Source organism: Mauremys mutica, chromosome 6, assembly GCF_020497125.1.
Source record: "Mauremys mutica isolate MM-2020 ecotype Southern chromosome 6, ASM2049712v1, whole genome shotgun sequence".
NCBI classification, from domain to species: domain Eukaryota; kingdom Metazoa; phylum Chordata; order Testudines; family Geoemydidae; genus Mauremys; species Mauremys mutica.
Genome location: NC_059077.1, coordinates 76,428,014 through 76,446,923, shown reverse-complemented (window position 1 = coordinate 76,446,923; position 18,910 = coordinate 76,428,014). Strand labels below are relative to the sequence as shown.

The 18,910-nt window shown below is 42.8% G+C and overlaps 1 protein-coding gene across 1 annotated transcript in view; it reads right to left on the bottom strand.

Annotated features, from left to right (window-relative positions):
- MEGF10 (multiple EGF like domains 10) overlaps nucleotides 1-18,910 on the bottom strand; it is a 148,309-nt gene that overhangs the window by 92,925 nt on the left and 36,474 nt on the right. The window contains exons 2-4 of the mRNA XM_045022148.1: nucleotides 12,829-12,961; nucleotides 8,053-8,154; nucleotides 6,391-6,491 (exon numbers count right to left, since the gene is read on the bottom strand). Coding sequence (XP_044878083.1) covers nucleotides 6,391-6,491; nucleotides 8,053-8,154; nucleotides 12,829-12,944 — 319 coding nt within the window. The 5' untranslated portion in view covers nucleotides 12,945-12,961. The remainder of the gene's footprint in view (nucleotides 1-6,390; nucleotides 6,492-8,052; nucleotides 8,155-12,828; nucleotides 12,962-18,910) is intronic.

The following is an 18,910-nucleotide window of genomic DNA, read 5'->3' as shown; positions in this document are numbered from 1 at the left end:
GAGCTCATCAGCACAGGTAACAATGCAGTCTCCTGAGAATTGAAAAAGAGCCCCAGCATGGACTGCACGGCAGGTACTGGATCTGATCGCTATATGGGGAGAGGATTCAGTGCTAACAGAACTGCGTTCCAAAAGACGAAATGAAAAAGTATTTGAAAGAATTTCTAAGGCTATGACGGATAAAGGCCACAGCAGGGACTCAGTGCAGTGCAGAGTGAAAGTTAAGGAGCTCAGACAAGCCTACCAGAAAACCAAAGAAGCAAACGGAAGGTCCGGGGCAGGTCGAAAAACATGCCGCTTCTATGCTGAGCTGCATGCAATTTTAGGGGGCTGCGCCACAAGTACCCCACCCCTGATCGTGGATTCCGAGGTGGGGGTTGTAATCTCTGCCATGGCTGAGGATTATGCAGACGGGGAAGATGAAGATGAAGAAGAGGAGGAAGACCTAGCAGAGAGCACACAGCACTCCGTGAGCCCCAGCAGCCAGGAGCTTTTTATCACCCTGACGGAATTACCCTCCTCCCAGCCCTCACAAGCAACTATCCCAGACAATGACGCCATGGAAGGGAGCTCTGGTGAGTGTACCTTTGCAAATAGAAAACATTGTTTTTTAAGCAAGCCTTTTTTAATGATTGATTTGCCCTGAGGACTTGGGATGCATTCGCAGACAGTATAGTTACTTAGAAAAGTTTGTTAACATGTCCGGGGATTGAGAGGAAATCCTCCAGGGACATCTCGATGAAGCGCTCCTGTAGGTACTCCAGAAGCCTTTGCAGAAGGTTTCTGGGCAAGGCAGCCTTGTTCCGCCCACCATGGTAGGACACTTTAACACGCCATGCATGTAGCAAGTAATCAGGTATCATTGCGTGGCAAAGCATAGCAGCGTATGGTCCCGGTGACTGCTGGCATTCAAGAAGCATCCGCTCTTTATCTTGTTCTGTTATCCTCAGCAAAGTGATATCGTTCAGGATAACCTGGTTAAAAATCAGGAATTTAAGTAAGGGGGGTGGCCATTTTTCTACTGGGTTCGTGGACTGCAGCAGCTTAAAAAAAAACTTTCCTGCACGTAGTGAAGCGGGGGGAGGGGAGGAGTGAAATGCCGATGATCTTTTTTGTGTTTGGTCACCGGCGATCTTCCCCAAGCTACCAGCCACGCAGTGGGTGGGGGGGTGGGAAGGCTGTTGATTAGCAGGGAGCTAGCGTGGTATTAGCCATGCGTTGGGGGGGAGGGGTAAATCACTACAGAAGCCGAAAGACAGTGGCTTACCATGGCCACATGCAAGCTGAATTCTGATGCCCGGACCTGTGTCAGTGAGATCTGTAACTCCAGAGCTGCAAGCACTCACTATTAAGATGAAAAATGCGACCTTGTAGGGAAATCACATGTGCTAGGTGAATAGTGCTGTTCACTGTGAAAGAGTATAACCATTGTTCTGTAAAATGTATCTTTCTAAATATTTCTCTCCCTCATGCAGCTGCAAATTTTTCAACCATCCCTCCTCCATCCCAAAGGCTAGCACAGATAAGGCGGAGGAAAAAGAAGACGCGAGATGAGATGTTCTCGGATATTATGGAAGTTACACGCAATGAAAGAGCTATCTGAATGAGTGGAAGGACGTGGTATCAAATTACAGGAAAGAGGCCAGTGAACGTGAGGACAGGAGGGATGAACGTGAGGACAGGAGGGACAACCGAGATGAGAGGTGGCGGCAGGAAGACCGGCAGGAAAATCAGCGGTGGCGGCAGGAAGATCAGCGGTGGCGGGATGCAACTCTGGGGCTGCTGCGTGATCAAACTGACATGCTCCGGCGTCTGGTGGAGCTTCAGGAATGGCAGCAGGATCACAGAGTGCCGCTGCAGCCCCTGTATAACCACCCTCAACCCTCACCATGTTCCACATCCTCCTCACCCAGACGTGTAAGAACGCGTGGGGGGAGGCTCCGTGCACCCGCCCACTCCACCCCCGTGGACAGCCCAACCAGAAGGCTGCCGTTACTGTGAATTTTTTTTAATGGCCTTCTCCATCCCTCCTATCCTCCTCCCAAACCACACCCTTACTTCTCTCCCTCTTTTTATAATGAATCAATAAAGAATTCATGCTTTTTAAATGAGAGTGACTTTATTTGCATAAGTAAGCTGTACTCGAAGGGGGAGGGGGAGTTGCTTACAGGGACTGAGTCAATCAAGGGGGTTGGGTGTTCATCAACAAACACAGCAGTCACACTGTACCCTGGCCATTGATGAAGCTTGTTTTCAAAGCTTCTCTGATGCGCACCGCTTCCTGGTGTGCTCTTCTAATCTCCCTGGTGTCTGGCTGCACGTAATCAGCGGCCAGGTGATTTGCCTCAGCCTCCCACCCCGCCATAAAGGTCTCCCCCTTACTCTCACAGAGATTGTGGAGAATACAGCAAGCAGCAATAACATAGGGGACATTGGTTTGGCTGAGGTCTGAGCGAGTCAGTAATGTCCGCCAGCGCGCCTTTAAACGGCCAAATGCACATTCCACCACCATTCTGCACTTGCTCAGCCTGTAATTGAACAGATCCTGACCACTGTCCAGGCTGCCTGTGTATGGCTTCATGAGCCATGGCATCAAGGGGTAGGCTGCGTCCCCCAGGATAACGACAGGCATTTCAACATCCCCAACTGTTATTTTCTGGTCTGGGAAGTAATTCCCTTGCTGCATCCATTTAAACAGAGTAGTGCTTCTGAAGACGCGAGCGTCATGAACCCTCCCTGGCCATCCCACGTGGATGTTTGTGAAACGTCCCTTGTGATCCACCAGTGCTTGCAGCACCATTGAAAAGTACCCCTTCCGGTTTACGTACTGGGTGCCCTGGCGCTGCGGTGCCAAGATAGGGATATGGGTTCCATCTATCGCCCCCCCACAGTTAGGGAATCCCAGTGCAGCAAAGCCATCCACTATGGCCTGCACGTTTCCCAGAGTCACAACCTTTCGTAGCAGCAGCTTAGTGATTGCTTTGGCTACTTGCATCACAGCAGCCCCCACAGTAGATTTTCCAACTCCAAATTGATTCCCGACTGACCGGTAGCTGTCTGGCGTTGCAAGCTTCCACAGGGCTATCGCCACTCGCTTCTCTACTGTGAGGGCTGCTCTCATCTTGGTATTCTGGCATTTCAGGGCAGGGGCAAGCAAGTCACAAAGTTCCATGAAAGTGCCCTTACGCATGCGAAAGTTTCGCAGCCACTGGGAATCGTCCCACACCTGCAACACAATGCGGTCCCACCAGTCAGTGCTTGTTTCCCGGGCCCAAAATCGGCGTTCAATGGATAGAATCTGCCCCATTACCATCAGGATCTCCAAAGCGCAGGGGCCTGCGGTTTGAGAGAATTCTGTGTCTACGTCCTCATCACTGTCATCGCCGCGCTGCCGTATCTGCCTCCTCCTCGCCTCGGATTGAAGGTCCTGGTTCACCACAGACTGCACGAGAGTGCGCGAGGTGTTTAAAACATTCACGATTGCGGTATTGAGCTGAGCAGGGTCCATGCTTGCTGTGCTATGGCGTCTGCACAGTTCACCAAGCAAAAAAGGCGCGAAACGGTTGTCTGCTGCTCAGGGAGGGAGGGGTGAGGCTGTACCCAGAACCACCCGCGACAATGATTTTTGCCCCATCAGGCACTGGGATCTCAACCCGGAAATGCCAAGGGGCGGGGGAGGCTGCGGGAACTATGGGATAGCTACGGAATAGCTACCCACAGTGCAATGCTCCAGAAAGCGACGCTAGCCTCGGACCGTGGACGCACACCACCGATTTAATGTGTTCAGTGTGGCCGCGCACACTCGATTTTATACAATCTGTTTTGTTAAACCGGTTTATGTAAATTCGGAATAATCCCGTAGTGTAGACGTACCCAAAGGCTTTTTCACAGTGCTTTACAGGTATGTTTCCAGGGATGAACCTGCACTCCACAGCAATGGATTCTGGTTTCCCTCTAAAAAACTGAAATATGTTTTGGCTGTTGTAGCCAAAAAGAACATATTGAGTAAACAGTGGTTTATGCTAGGTCACCTAAGTTTTGCTGATCAGGTTGTCTCACTTGCAAGGGCATTATCCAGACTTTCAGAAACAAAAAGTTGGCACTATTCCATTTAGATGACAATGGCATTATAGAATAAACTAAGAATTTAGCAAGTTTTCCTTCATAAACTCAATAAGTATGTCAATTTGACAGTCAGAATGACTACAGATATTTGCTGGTAGATTTTTACAACTACATCCCTGGCAATGGGTTTGGAATCTAATTTTAAGAAGCATGACATTTTATGGAACATGGTGTTCATAGAATCAGAGAAATGTAGGGCTGGAAGGGACCTAAGCCACATCTCCAGCACTGACCTGTGTGTAGAGAGCTGAGGAGATCCATCTCAGGAAAGGAAACTGAGGCAGTGCCACACTTGGCCAGTGGGGAGGGGGGGTGCTACAGGGAAGCCACATCCCACAACATTAACGTATTTCAGTGGTTAACTATCTTACAGTTAGGAATTTTCCCCTAATATCCAACCTAAATCTCCATTGCTGCAGATTAAGTTGATTACGTCTTGTTAGAATATACGCAAAGTGCCTCAGGTGACACATGACCAGGATTCATCACCAAATTTGGTCAGCTGGTTGAATCATTAGCCTGCCCAGGACAGGTACTGATGGGGAGTGTGATGTGAATGCTGATCCATGCCCCCCCAGATTACTTCTTGACCTACCTTCAATGGACATGGAGAAAATTTCATCACCATACTCCTTATAACAGTCCTTAACAATATTTGAAGACTATTATCAGGTTCTCCCTTAGCCTTCTTTCCCTAGATTAATCATGCCCAGTTTTTTTTAACCTATCCTTAGAGGTCAGGTTTTCTAAACCTTTTATCATTTTTGTTGCTCTCCTCTGGATGCTCTCCAATTTGTCCACATCTTTCTTAAAGTGTGGTGCCCCAAACTGAACACAGTACTCCAGCTGAGGCCTCACCAGTGCTGAGTACAGCAGAATAAATACCTCCCATTTCTTTCATCTGACACTCCTGTTAATACACCCCAGAATGACATTTTTCACAACTGCTTCATATTGTTGGCTCATACAGTTTGCGAACCATTATAACCCCAAGGGCCTTTTCAGCAGCACTACTGCCTAGCTAGTTATTCCCCATTTTGTAGTTGTGCATTTGATTTTTCCTTCTTAAGTGTAGTAATTTGCACTTGTCTTTATGGAATTTCATCTTGTTGATTTCAGACTGATAATCCTATGGAAAATATTGCTCATATAGGATAGATAGATAGTTGTTAGATAGAAAGTTATTTTTATATTTGAATAATAAAGGTCTAGTAGTAAAAGTCAATAGTAATTTGCCAAGTAAGAATCAATTATAGATCTAGCGAGTGTTCATGTGCTTGATCCCTAATCAAATAGCACAGTATTCTGTGCCAGGAAAATTGAACCATACACAATACTGATGCTTTCTCTCATTTCCATTTCCAAAATCCCATTTCCTGGTGGCAACAGCAGACGAAGAGTATGCTCCTGAGAATCTAAATGTTACCAAGGGAAGAAGTTTCACCCAAGACTATAACCCTTCAAAAGCCAGCCATGAAATAACATATGTTGTAATTGTTACTATTTTAGGGCAATAAATAGTGAGGTGCCAAGCTCCTCCTGAAAGCAGGACAGCAATGGAAGATAAGATGCCGTAAGAATTGTGAAAAACTCCCGGAAGTGGCCAACAGCAGGTCCGGTTCCTAGGTAGAGGTGCGCAAGCAGCTCTATGTGGCTCTCACCCGCAGGCACTGCCCACGCCCCCAGCTCCCTTTGGCCGGTGAGCCGGTGTTTAGGGCAGGAGCAGCACACGGAGCCCATTTGCCCCCCTGCCTAGAAGCCAGAACTGCTGCTGGCCGCTTCCAGGACGCAGCGTGATGTCAGAACAGGTGGGGACTAGCCTGCCTTAGCCGGGCAGCACCGCCCACAGCATTTTTAATGGCCCGGTCAGCGGTGCTGACCAGAGCCACTGCAACCCAGTGCCTTACATTCTGCGACCCAGTACTGGGTCGCGACCCTCAATTTGAAAAACACTGGTCTAGTATTAAGTATTTATGTATTGTGTTGGAAAGGACACAGACACTTGTACTGTATGAGGTGCAACATGCCAGCTGATCATTAGTGAAAATCATGTCAAATGTATCTACTTATACATCTGAGGTCCAATTATCCTGTCATCTGCATATGCACAACACCAATTGACTTCAAAGAGAGTTGCATGTGCACAACTGATGGGATAATTGAGCCCCTGGTAATTCAAGTTCCACAAGTCTATTTCCAAAGAGGAGTGAACCCAGCATTTTGATAAACACATGGAATTTCAAAGCAATACAAAGTTGAACTTACGGACACACATTTCCCTGCTTTCATAAAATCCAGGACAGCACTGAGATTTCCGTCTGTACATTGTTTTTTCTCCATGCCTGTAGGCAGTACGGTAACTGATTCTAATGAAAAATAAATGGATTTTACATTTCTTATAATGGCTTTGAAATAGAACAATGTTTAATTTAGCATATTTAAGGATATCTTGGGTTGATACATAATACAAGAGAAACAAAAACAAAGATTTGGTTTTATTGGTTGATAAATTTAACAATATCAATGTTCCATTCTGGAAATCTGCCAGTATTACCATCATAAATCTTATTTTTCAGGGGCCAGTAAAAAAGATTAAGCATTCTGGTTATTTACCTACATTTAAGCTAATAGGTGTCGCCATCTTAGATTTTGACATTTCTGGAAATAGAGCTTTCTAATGTAACATTTTCTAGAATAAAATTAAGGAACTACACAACACAAATTGGCCAGCCTATAAGATCATTATAGGTTCCAACTTCCAAAGGCAATAGTTCTGGAAATTACCCTGCAAAAGGTTTACTCAGGGTGTCAGAGCCAGAGCCATACTGCAGGGTTAAGAGGAAGAGAGCACAGCTCTATGGGCTCAGATCCTGAAATGTGCTAACTTTTGTGAAACACGAGGGCACTCAGCATTTCACAGGCATGAGGCATTCAGCACCTTCCAGGATCACGCCCCATGTGAACAGAAGCACTAACACAACAAAAGAAACACAAATTGTGTCACTGTGACAATGGTAAAGAATCACAGAAAGAGTTGCTTTTTTTTAAAACACTAAACAAGCAACTTTATTAGAATAAGGAATATAGCTTTATCCCTACAGCCTCTCTCTCTACACTTTCTCTCTTCACTGTAGAGTTCCAGCCTAGAACCTTCCCAAGCTCTCTCCTGCCTGGCTTCTGACTACAGATTTAAGGAAACAATACACATACCCTCACAAAACCCGACCTAATATGAACACTGAACAATGAACAGCACACATCTAAATGGCAACATAGAAGACACGTGTTGTCAGTACAACATCTCCATGAACTCTTGTATCACTTGTATTTTGTATTGTCAATATTAAACTATCTTATGTGGTATGCTCAAGGAGTAGTTACCCAACACCACCATAACTAATGGGTGTATCATATTGGGCAGAAGAGAAAGAATACTTTGCAGCTGCTGAGGCCAGTTCTGAGTCACTCATTCCTTCCTTATTTTGTTACTATGCATAAGAAAGGGATTTCCTTAAACAAGCCTTTTTTCCTCCTGAAGGCAATGTTCCCTTTCTCCAAAGAGGGCAGCAAGTCATATGCCTCATTTTACACCTCCCTCCAGTTACTCCTTATAGGAGCTGAGGGGTATCATATTTTGGTATATCATACAAATCTTTTTTAACCTGGACCTATCAGATACGTACCACATATATGATGGGTTGATAGACCCTATGATCTTGACAGGGACAAATGCTATAAACACATATACTATTGACTGATTTAGACAAACATTTTCCAGATGAGCTGAACTGTAACTGCTAGACAGTTTATTCACTATTGTTGATGTATGTTGTACACAACAGTCAGTTTTTAACACACTAAATATACACCTTTCATACATTACTACAACAAATGAACAATTTGAAAATACTGATAATTATAAATTACCTGTGTCGTGTGCATTTAAACCAGTTCAATATGTCAGTACAGCTGGTGTAGTAAATTTGATCAAAAGGATGTGGATAAGATTCTTGAACTGTAACTGAATAACTGAAGAGAAAGAAAACAGATTACTGAGCAAGTATGTGCTCATAGTATTACTCTTTTTACAAAGAAAGATCAATCCCAGTAGATTAGCTGTAGCTAGAATTGAGGACTACACATAGGTCTTTGGGGGAGCGCCAATAACCCTTAGAAATATTTATATCAGTACTTAACAATATAGGACTATGAACTTGACAGTCCTTTTCCATCCAAGTTTGTCTTCACAGATGCAGACCTGCAGAAGAGATGTTCCTTAAGCCTCTCTAAGAAACAGCTCTACATATTACACTATCAACTAAGACTGTCCCCTTCCTAAGGGTAGATTCTGTGACTGTCAAGCTCAAACTACTATGTATGAAAATTTAGGAAATGGCATCAAGGAAGCACTTAGCACACTCAATGCTTTTTCTACTGTTTTACCAGAAGTAGATGTAAAATGGAGTGGCAAGTTCTTCTCTGGGAGCCTAACAATCAGGGACGACAACTCCAAAATGGAACACAGCTAAAAAAAGGACAGGATTCACTGAATGGAAGGTTCTCTTGTCATGATGGTATTTTGGAACAGGGAGGAAAAAGAAGGATGAGCCCCCTGCCTCACTACATTGAACTATGAAGTAGGCATCTCAAGTACTTTCAAGAAAGTGGAACACATCCAACCAAGCCAATACCCCCCTCAGTAGTGATTATCAGTGTGGGAAGATCCCCATCCTAACCAATAATTGCAGATTTGTTACTTTCTATAAAGAACCCCAGATCTAAGTTCCTTTCTCACTGCCTTCTCCTCTCCAGGAGGGAATAATACAGCAGGAATTACACCAATTACAGCTCTAATACTGTAGATATTTTCATGACCTATGGCACAGGCTCAGAGGGAGGAGATGGATGGCTATCCCAATCTTCAGCCCATCTTGCTGTTACAGTGCTAGATATGAGTAGCTATACTACTAAGAACTGTGAAACGGAAGGGTTTATTTTGGTTTCTCTTTTGCACATGGGGCCATGAACAGGTCAGTTCACAGCAGCAAGTAGTTTATGAGGCATTATGAGCCTTATGTGCCCCAGGAGGCCATTCACCCACTCTGCAGAAAAAGGGCCAGCTCCTGAGAGGTGTTGAGCACTCTCAATTTTGATTGATTTTAGTGGAAATTATGGACATTCAATAACTTGGCGGATTGGGTCCTAAGGCCTTAATTTGGTACTACATAAATAAAATAAAATAATCATCATCCTAAAAGAAGCATATCAGTGCATATAATTTAACTTTTGCTCTACATTTATTTTTTTCCTTAATATTATCATGCAAGTTTATTAAAGATACAGACCACTAAGGGTTATTGTTGTTTGGGTTGTTTGTTTAAAGACAGCCTTTCATTTTGTGCCAAATTTTCAGAACTTGGGAGGTCATATTTCTTTTCAAGAAAACTGTACCTGAAATTAATTATGTCTATCAAAGAAAATGATCACTAGATTCTGATTTATTGAAGACTTTAATAATTCAAAGTGGATGGCAACGACAACTAACCAAGGTAATCATTTAGAAGTTTCTGCAAAATGACTGAGCCCTATTATGCTGTGAATTGTTGTTGATTGTGAGAAAAGTATAACAAGTAATCTTACAGTTAACTAAAGAGTAATATCTTTACTCTTTAACATCTGCGTCAGTCATAATATTTTAATGTTCTTATTCCCAATCCTAACATTGTCCATCATTTTATGAAATGGAAAACAGCTAATTGCCACAGATTGGATCTTAACAATCTAATAAATCCTGTATTATGCAGATATTAACAGATAGCCAAACATAAAATTGATGTCTTTTAATGTCTACCATGTTGCAATTTCCACACTGAAAACATACAGCACAAGACACAATACTGTAATGAATATATCCACTTGTACTGAGATGTTTACTGATGAATATTAAAGTTAAAAAAGGACAACTATATGTAAAATTGAAGCTCATCAGGAAATGCAAGCTTAATTAAGAGGTGAAACAACCATCTTTAAAGAACAGAGAGAAGACACGAACTGAAAAAGTCACAGACCTCACTAAAAAAAGAAATTTTTTCTGCATGCAGGCAGGGACTGCTCTGCTGGGTAATATATCTGACCAAATGGAACTAAGAATAGATTGTTTAAAGAAAAGTAATGTAAATCTGAAAAATCAGTTGTCTCAAGTGAGGACCAAATTGGAGAAATAAAGGCAGGAGACTGAAATTTGTAATACATTTTCCTGAGGATATATCCAGGGAATAAGCTTTTAAATACTCTCACTGAGCAGCTGGAGAGCCAAGTTTGGAGCCATAAAATGAGGTTTCTTGGCCAACCAGAGAAGGCAGAGAGAGAAAATCTGCTAGGACTTTTAGAGAAATGTCTGAAAAAACTGTACCTGAAATCCTCTTTGAATACTGTGAATGGAAAGACTTAGAGGGATGATTAAGAGAATACCTAAAGTTATGGTATACTTAGATACTAAAATGACAGGAATCTTAGAAATATGTTGGATGATAATTGCAGACAGTGTGTAGAACAATTATTTCCTGTAACAGATTAAAGAGATGAAGTGTATTCTGAACGAGGCTTAGAAAGTACGGGACATTAAAGATAAACACATTTTTTAAAATGGCTTCCAAGAAATACAATTTTAAAGTGTTAGTTTTGTTTCCTGCCAAACTACAGGTGCAACCCAGTGGGAAAGTATATGTGGTTTGGGACTCAAAGCCTGCAGAGAAGCCACTGAAGCAAGTGGAATCCTTCTACATTTCAGAGGAGAAAATAATAACTGAATCTTAGAAAACTCTTAACCAGACTGTTTGTGCTGGCAATAAATCAACTTTTCACCGAGTAATGGGATTATAACGTATGAGAGTGAAGGGTACATTTTCTTCTGTGGTGCTAATTCCCTGGGCTGGCCACAGACATGTGCCAAGTGTGCGGCCAAATAGGGCCCCACACATTTGGTGTCCCTGATCAGTCAGTATCTATTCCAAGACAGCACCTACAATCTTCCCTTCCTGTTTTGACACTTACCTTGAGAGGGGACACTGGGGATCTAACTTTTCCAAGTGTCCAGAGCCCACTCCCTGCTGGTTCCTGCATCCTTCTAAAGACAAACAACTCTAATCCCATCCAGCTGTCATACTCTGTCCAACCAAATGTTATAGGGGTTACCTCAACTTCCCTGGGGCTCTGCACTTCTTACTTTACACAGAGCCAGCTCTGTTCATTCCTACTATGATCTCAGTTCACATGTAATGAGGGTTTTATTATTGGGCGGGCCTCTTACTTAAAGTTTATAGGAATGCCAATGACACAGGCAGCAATAAGCTGGTAGCTGGTGGTTACTCTTTTGTACCTGCTGTCTGTTCTGAATGGGAATATAAATGCTATGGCAATTTTCAGTTTGTGATTGTATACATTCTACCCCCTCTCTAAGCCCCAGAAAATGGAAAGATGAATGAAAGTTGACATTTAGAAACACTAGGCAGATTTGTTACATTTTTGTTTTCTGCAGCCTTTGATTATTTATCTTAAAGAAATCTTGCAATAGATAATTATTTTATTTTTGTTTACATTTATCTTGTAGCTTCCTTCAAAATCATCCCTAGAGCTAAGGACAGCCCTCCCCCCAACATACCATATAGGATATAAAGTAATATCAAACAAGCTTCTGGCTTTGTGCTTGACATTCAGAAACCGGGTATTTATTCAGCTAACTACTTGATATATATCAGCAAATACAAGTTTTTGCATATTCTAACTTGCATGTGAGAATTTAAGGCCAGAGAGTTGAAATGTTCCACATGAATCTCAGAGTATTTGTTGGATCAGGCTCTTAGAGGCCATTTTTGATAAATAGCCCATCAAGTTTAGAAATATCACCATAAGGCACGTGTCTCTACTAATGCTCACCAAAACTCTCAACACTTAAATATATAATACAATTTACTTCTGATGCCGGAAGAATAACCTAGAGATGTCCTCAAACTAACAGTCAGCTTGGCTTACTGACTAGCTGATCAGTTATAGGCATTATTAAATAATGATAATGAGACCATGAGGCATGGTTTCATTATTATAATCTTCATACATGAAAAGAAGGGAAAACAAATGCTTATTGTTTAATCTTGTCTTACCCAATGTGAACATTCTACTGGCAATTATCATGAAATCATGAAAGCAACGGACTAACTAGATTGATGAATTTATAGCCGTACATTTTAAATTCCTGAATCTCATCAAAAAATTAAGCCAACAAGTCTTAATTTAGATTCAGGGAAAGCAGAAAAGTAAAGCAGCACCCTAATCATACTTGGCCCAATTCCAGTATGGCTAATTATATTCTGAATATGCAAATTCCCCTGCTGAGTTAATTGGATAAGGTATTCTTATTAACTTCTGTCCCTGTACGATTGTGTAGTGTTATTGGTGTCCTTATAATGGATGCTGCATCCTACCCCAGAGATGACTGCATTTCAATGTAAAGCGAGATGATCCCTTTACATATACATGGCCCAATTTTTCATTTTTCCCCTTGTAGTAACTGCAGGATCTGGTCCACAGTTCATTATTTTATAAAACACTTCAAAGCATGTGAAATGCCCTGTATAAAATAAATAATAAATATAATCAGAAGCAACTAAGGATATATCAGGTCTATGATGCTAATAGAAACATTACCTCTCCCAGTGGCTACACACATTTGGATCTTCAAGATTCAAGGATAATGTTGTCCCCATCCAGTGGTGAAACAGTACAACCGGGAAGCACACAAACCAGTTCAAATTAATAATCATCCTTTCAAATAAATGACCTGTGAACAAAAACATGATTTATATTATGTCAAGGTAATATTCAAACTATAAACATAGGGAGACAAATTCTTCCTTGGTGAAACTCCTTTGGTTACACCGAGTTAGAATCTGGCCCCAAACCGGATTATGTAGGATAGCAGCATTTAACAGCAAGACACATGGTGTCAGCCTCGTAGTAGGAATACAAGGCTCTCCTTAATAGAATTCAAAATCAGAAATGAAATGTGAATGGGTTAGATGGCACTGAGTGAGCAAATGCACTATAGTTTCACCTCTGGAGATCTGTGTAGGGATAGTCCCGATATTTGAGGCTTTGTCTTATATAGGCACATACTACCCACCCCCTACATCCTGTCCCGATTTTTCACATTTGCTATCTGGTCACTCTAGACCTGTGTCACAAGTGAAATTGTGTTAGATGGGCTCAGTTTACATACCAGTGGTTATCTGTCTATATCACAGAACAGACACACAAATTAAAACAACTGACATCTTTAGCTCAGAAAAGACTGAAGACTAAAGGAGCAGGGATGTTCCCAATCAGAATGAAGATGCAATTCACTGAGTATTGTCCAAAAGTGCAGACAGCACTTGTTCACAGAATGGCTGTAGGCAGGGACGGCTCCAGGCACCAGCTCAGCAAGCAGGTACTTGGGGCAGCCAAGGGGAAGGGGCGGCACGTCGGGCTCTTCAGCAGCAATTCAGCGGCGGGCCCCTCGGGACCTGCTGCCGAATTGCTGCCGAAGAAGAAAGCGGCGCGGTGGACCTGCCACTGATCACGATCGTTGCATTTTTTTTCCCGCCACTTGGGCGGCAAAAATCCTGGAGCCAGCCCTGGCTCTAGGGACAAAGTATTTAGTGCTATGAGTCCCACAATTTAACAGGACCCAACTTCACTTATAAAAATCCACGATAGTGTATAATGTGAAACAACTGTCTTTTGCACAGCATCGCTCATAAAAACTGTATCCCAGAATTCTTCATCTATCTATTTCTAATGGCTCCCCTTACTATGTCTGAGTACTACACAATCATTAATGGATTTTAGCCTCACAATACCTCTTTGAGGTAGTGAAATATCACCCCCATTTTACAGATGGGGAACTAAGGAACAGATTAGAATCAGAGATTGAACAAGGTCACACCGGAAATCTATATCAGGAATGGAACCCAGGTCTCCAAAGTCCAATGCCCTATTCACTAGACCATACTTCCTCCTATTGATATAATTCAATATTCTTATTGTTTATTATTTGTATCACTGTAGAAGCTAGCAGACCTAGTCATGGATTAGGACCCCACTGTGCTAGGAGCTGTATAAGCACAGAACTGCTCTAAGTAGTTTACTAGCTAAGTATAAGACAAGAGATAAGAAAAGAATACAGAAAGAATGGGGAGTACAAGAAAACAATTAGATAATATTGGTCAGCATGATACACAGTGGTGTGTGCACACCAGCAGAGGAGAGCTAGGCAAATGAGAAAGATCTATATTTCAGATAAGATTTGCACAGAAATGATGTGAATAATGGCAAAATCAAGACTGATCTTGGACCAATGATGGTTGAATGCACTGTGAAAAGGGTGCATGTTCTGATCTTGGCTGTGAGAATAGACATGTCCCACTGCATACAAGGGAGATGCTTGTGCACAGAGAGTTGAACTGGATCCTATGCTTATAGCAAAAAGATAGACTTACTTGGAAAAGGACTGTATCTTTAACAGATGGAAGATCCTACTAACATGCACCTAACATCACAGTTAGCATGTTTTAATAAATATTATTGTTTACCCAGTCTAGGATGGTGAAACTGACAACAACATCACAGGGAAAGATGGAAGTCAGATAAACAAACAAGTAACAATAAATAAATGCTACACTTTTTTTTGTTTTTTCATATATTTTATGAATCACATATTACTCAAACGTGCAAGATGCTGAACAAACCCCTCAATGAGAGTATAGAGTGCTCACCACCTCCAGGAATTGCTCAATACCTTGCAGAATCAGACCCATAATTCCCATGCAAGTGCATACATTGACAATGTTTGTGGGTTTTTTTAAACCAATTTGCTTTAAGTTTTTGCAAAATTTTCTCACAGGTGGTTCCAATTTTTTGTTGTGCTTCTAAGTTTAACTGTAAAATATCCATAAAAATCATTTTATTGATGTCTGATATAAAATCCCCAATTGTAAGTCATAAAGTTCTGTGCTAGCACAACTCCCTCCTCCATCAAAAAACTCATGTTAAAAATAAACTGAAATGCCGCCCAATTGCTTTGAGTATGTTGTAGCTGAATTTTCAGCTACTGAATTTTAAAATACATACTGAAATGCTTTTACTTTTTAAGACCTGGCCTCTTATTATTGTTCCCACAAAAGATTAGAATGAAGGCTGGTAAGCAGCAATTTGCCATCTACTTAAAAAAAATTACCTTAAATAAAAACTATATACAGAGTCACCAGTTCAAACAAAAATATCATCCATTTACAAATTGGAATTTGCTTTTTTGTGTAAAAGTAGAAATTAGACTAAAACAATGATTTTATAGATGCATTAAGGAAGATCTATTATAGATCTGCTATACTGGACCAGATCCTCATTTGGTTTAAATTAGCATGTTTCCATTGTAATCAATAGAGCTATACCATTTTACTCTAGCTGAGGATCTGGCCCTGTATCCTCATTTGATGACTGTTTCTAACATTAACTCTATATTTATACATGGTAGGGTGACCAGACGTCCCGATTTTATCGGGACTGTCCCGATATTTGCTTGTTTGTCCCGCGTCCCGACCAATGTTAGGTCGGGACACTGGACAAACAAGCAAAGGCTCCGGAGCCCGAAGGGCTCGCGCCCTCCCCTGCCCCAACTCCGCCCCCTCCTTCCCCCATTGGATCCTTCCCCAAATCCTCGCCCCCATCCCCGCCCCCTCACTGCCCCATTGTCTCCCTCCCCAAATCCCCGCCTCTTTCCAAGCATGCCATGCCCAGGAGACTCAGGGGAGTGCGGGGCCGGGGTGAGTGTGAGTCTGGCCTGGCCCTGAGCAGGCAGGACTCGGGCGCGGTACCTGGAGGGAGAGTAGGGGGGCGGCCCATGGGGCTAGGTGGCGGCTGTTCTCCCCACCTGGGCAGGGGACTCGGGAGCAGCCGCTGCTGCAGCTCCCACTGCTGCGGGGGGAGGAAGTGGCCAAGCACGTGGCGCTCGGCGGCTGCGGCTTTGGTGCCTGGGCCCGAACCCCCTGAGCCCGGGCCTGCTGCGGGGCAGCGCGCACACTGCGCTCAGCCCCTGGCCAGTCGCGTCTGGGCTGGCTGCCCAGCTGGTGCAATCCCGTGGCGGAGGCATCGGCAGCCCAGTCCCGTTCGTTCCCCTGCAGGACCCGAGCAGGATGCGGGGGGCTGGGGCCTGCTGCCCCCACTCCGAGGCCGCCCGCAGGATTGCACCAGCTGGGCAGCCAGCCCAGACGTGAGTGGCCAGGGGCTGGGTATGCGCAGCATGCGCGCTGGGTCCCCGCAGCAGGCCCGGGCTCGGGGGGTTCGTGGGCGCCAGAGCCGCAGCTGCCGAGCTTGGTCAGCGGCCGCTTCCTCCCCCCGCGGCAGTGGGAGCTGCAGCAGCGGCTGCTCCCGAGTCCTGCTGCCCAGGTGGGGAGAACAGCCGCTGCCTGGCCCCACAGGCCACCCCGTACTCTCCCTCCAGATACCGCGCCTGAGTCCTGCCTGCTCGGGGCCAGGCTGGACTCACACTCACCCCGGCCCCGCGCTCCCGAGTCTCCCGGGCCTCCCTCCAGCGCTTGCGGAGGGAGGAGGAATCGGGGGTGGGGGATTTTTTTTTTTTTTGCTCTGCCGCCATTTTTTCCCCCTCTGCCCCCGCCCCGCCCCGCCCCCCCCGCGTCCCGATATTTGAGCTGGGTGATCTGGTCACCCTAATACATGGCTTCCGAAATCTGGGCAAAAACAATTCTAAGATTGTTAAAGCTAACTTATGATGTAGAAATAAAGTAGATTTCCCACCAAAGAGTTAATTTTTTAAGTAATGAAAATATTTTTGGTAAAATAAATGTATCTGAAACAAAAAGTTTCTGAGTTGTTTCACTACAGAGTAACACAAAACCTATTGACATATTATTTTAAAAGGAAAAAAATAAAAATGTATTGGAACATGGTAGAAGCAACATGAAATAGACATAGACCTACTTAATGGTACCTCCTCAAGAATACAAAATAAATATGCAAGCAGTTTAAGATCATGTTTAAAAAAATCTAAGAAACATGCTTTTTTTTTTTTTTTTTTTTAATTGTGAAGTAGAGATCACAGAGATTGCCCAATTTTTCAAAACCTTCCTTCAAAACCCAGGCCTGACTGAAGACATTTCATGCTCTGGAACTTCCCTCTCATTCTGCATAGCATGCCAAGGTATTTAGTGTGGAGTTAGTTTAAAAACAAATAAAAGCAGCTGCATTTTCAATTTAATAATACCAACAAAGTGGTGATTTCCTCCATTAAAATAGACATTTTTATTTATATGCAGACTGTATACTGTATTTCTCTTTTTTCTTTCTTTTTTTTTTTTTTAAAAAAGTTCAATAACTTTGCTTTTGGATACATTTAACAAATTTTAAAATATATTAAAAAAAAATCATTTGCATGAGCCCCCTAGTGTAAAACTTGATTGCATTCCAGATCTTTTGCTTAATTATTAAGGAAAATCAAAACAGAAAATCAGTACAACTGATTAGCATTGCTAAAGTGTTTACATTAGCAATAAAAAAAACCATAGATGATTCATTTAACTCTTGCTGCCTACACTTTGCACTGATGTGTCCTGCTCAGAGATCCATGTTTGCTACTGTGTAGTGCTACAAAAGGCTCAACAGGTAATATTACCAGTATTTTTCCAGTGCCCCCAATATGCAGTCTACCACATACAGTACAAATGATCTAAGAGCTGAAAACATTTGTGTTGGAATATGTCCTCTGTCTACATGTTACTGATTAGCAAAAGTATGTGTAAGTAAACAATTCATGTAAGAAGAGAAAGATCTTCTGACCTCATACAGATTTTTGTATAATTTATGCCACTGATGTTGTAAACACTTGCTACCAGGCCTAGAGCTATAAGTAATTCCATTTAAATCAATGGTAAAGCGTTCCAAAGAGGTGAAGAAGAGCCTTCAAAATGCTCCCTCATTGCCAGCAATATGTTTTCATACTTAAAAACCAAGAAATTTGTCACATCATATTTAACACTGCAAAACTAACAAGCAATTTAAGAAGTAAGATGTGAGGGCTCCAACAAGGCCATGTGTAAATTCGCAGAATAAACTTTAAAAGCAATTTATTTGACTGGTAACTAATCAATGCAACTCTTTTGACATAGATGAAGTACTCCCATCCTTCATCAAGGCATGACTGAAACCAAAACAAATTCAATCTAGCAACAGCAATAAGGTCTTTCTAACCACATTTTTCCTCAAAAGAATAGGATAGGATGAACAATGACCACCCAATAGTTCACAACAGAAGGTGTTAAAATTTGATTGCCCTGCCTCATTTTCTGTTACTAGTGTAAGCAGAGTCAGAATGAGCTCTACCCTGACATCTGGTGGTGAATTGTGGTGAGCTGTGGAAAAGAACTTCAGGGACCGATCTTGTTTGCATAGGCACACCCACCCTGCCTAGCATGAACCCACAGCAGCCCAAATGGTCACTTTGGCTGCTGTGGGATCCCCAGTTTCTCTGTTATTGGGGCAGGAAGAATGAAGTGTTGTTACTCCGATTATGTGAATCGAGGACAATGAAACTGTTTTATGCCAGAGGGACTCGCCATCAACTAAGTAGCACTCACTACACAAGGGACATGGGTTCCAAAACCTAGTGAATTGAGAGAGGCTGGGGACAGGTATTTGTACCTGATGGTATGGGCCCTTTTGAAATGACAATTGCATC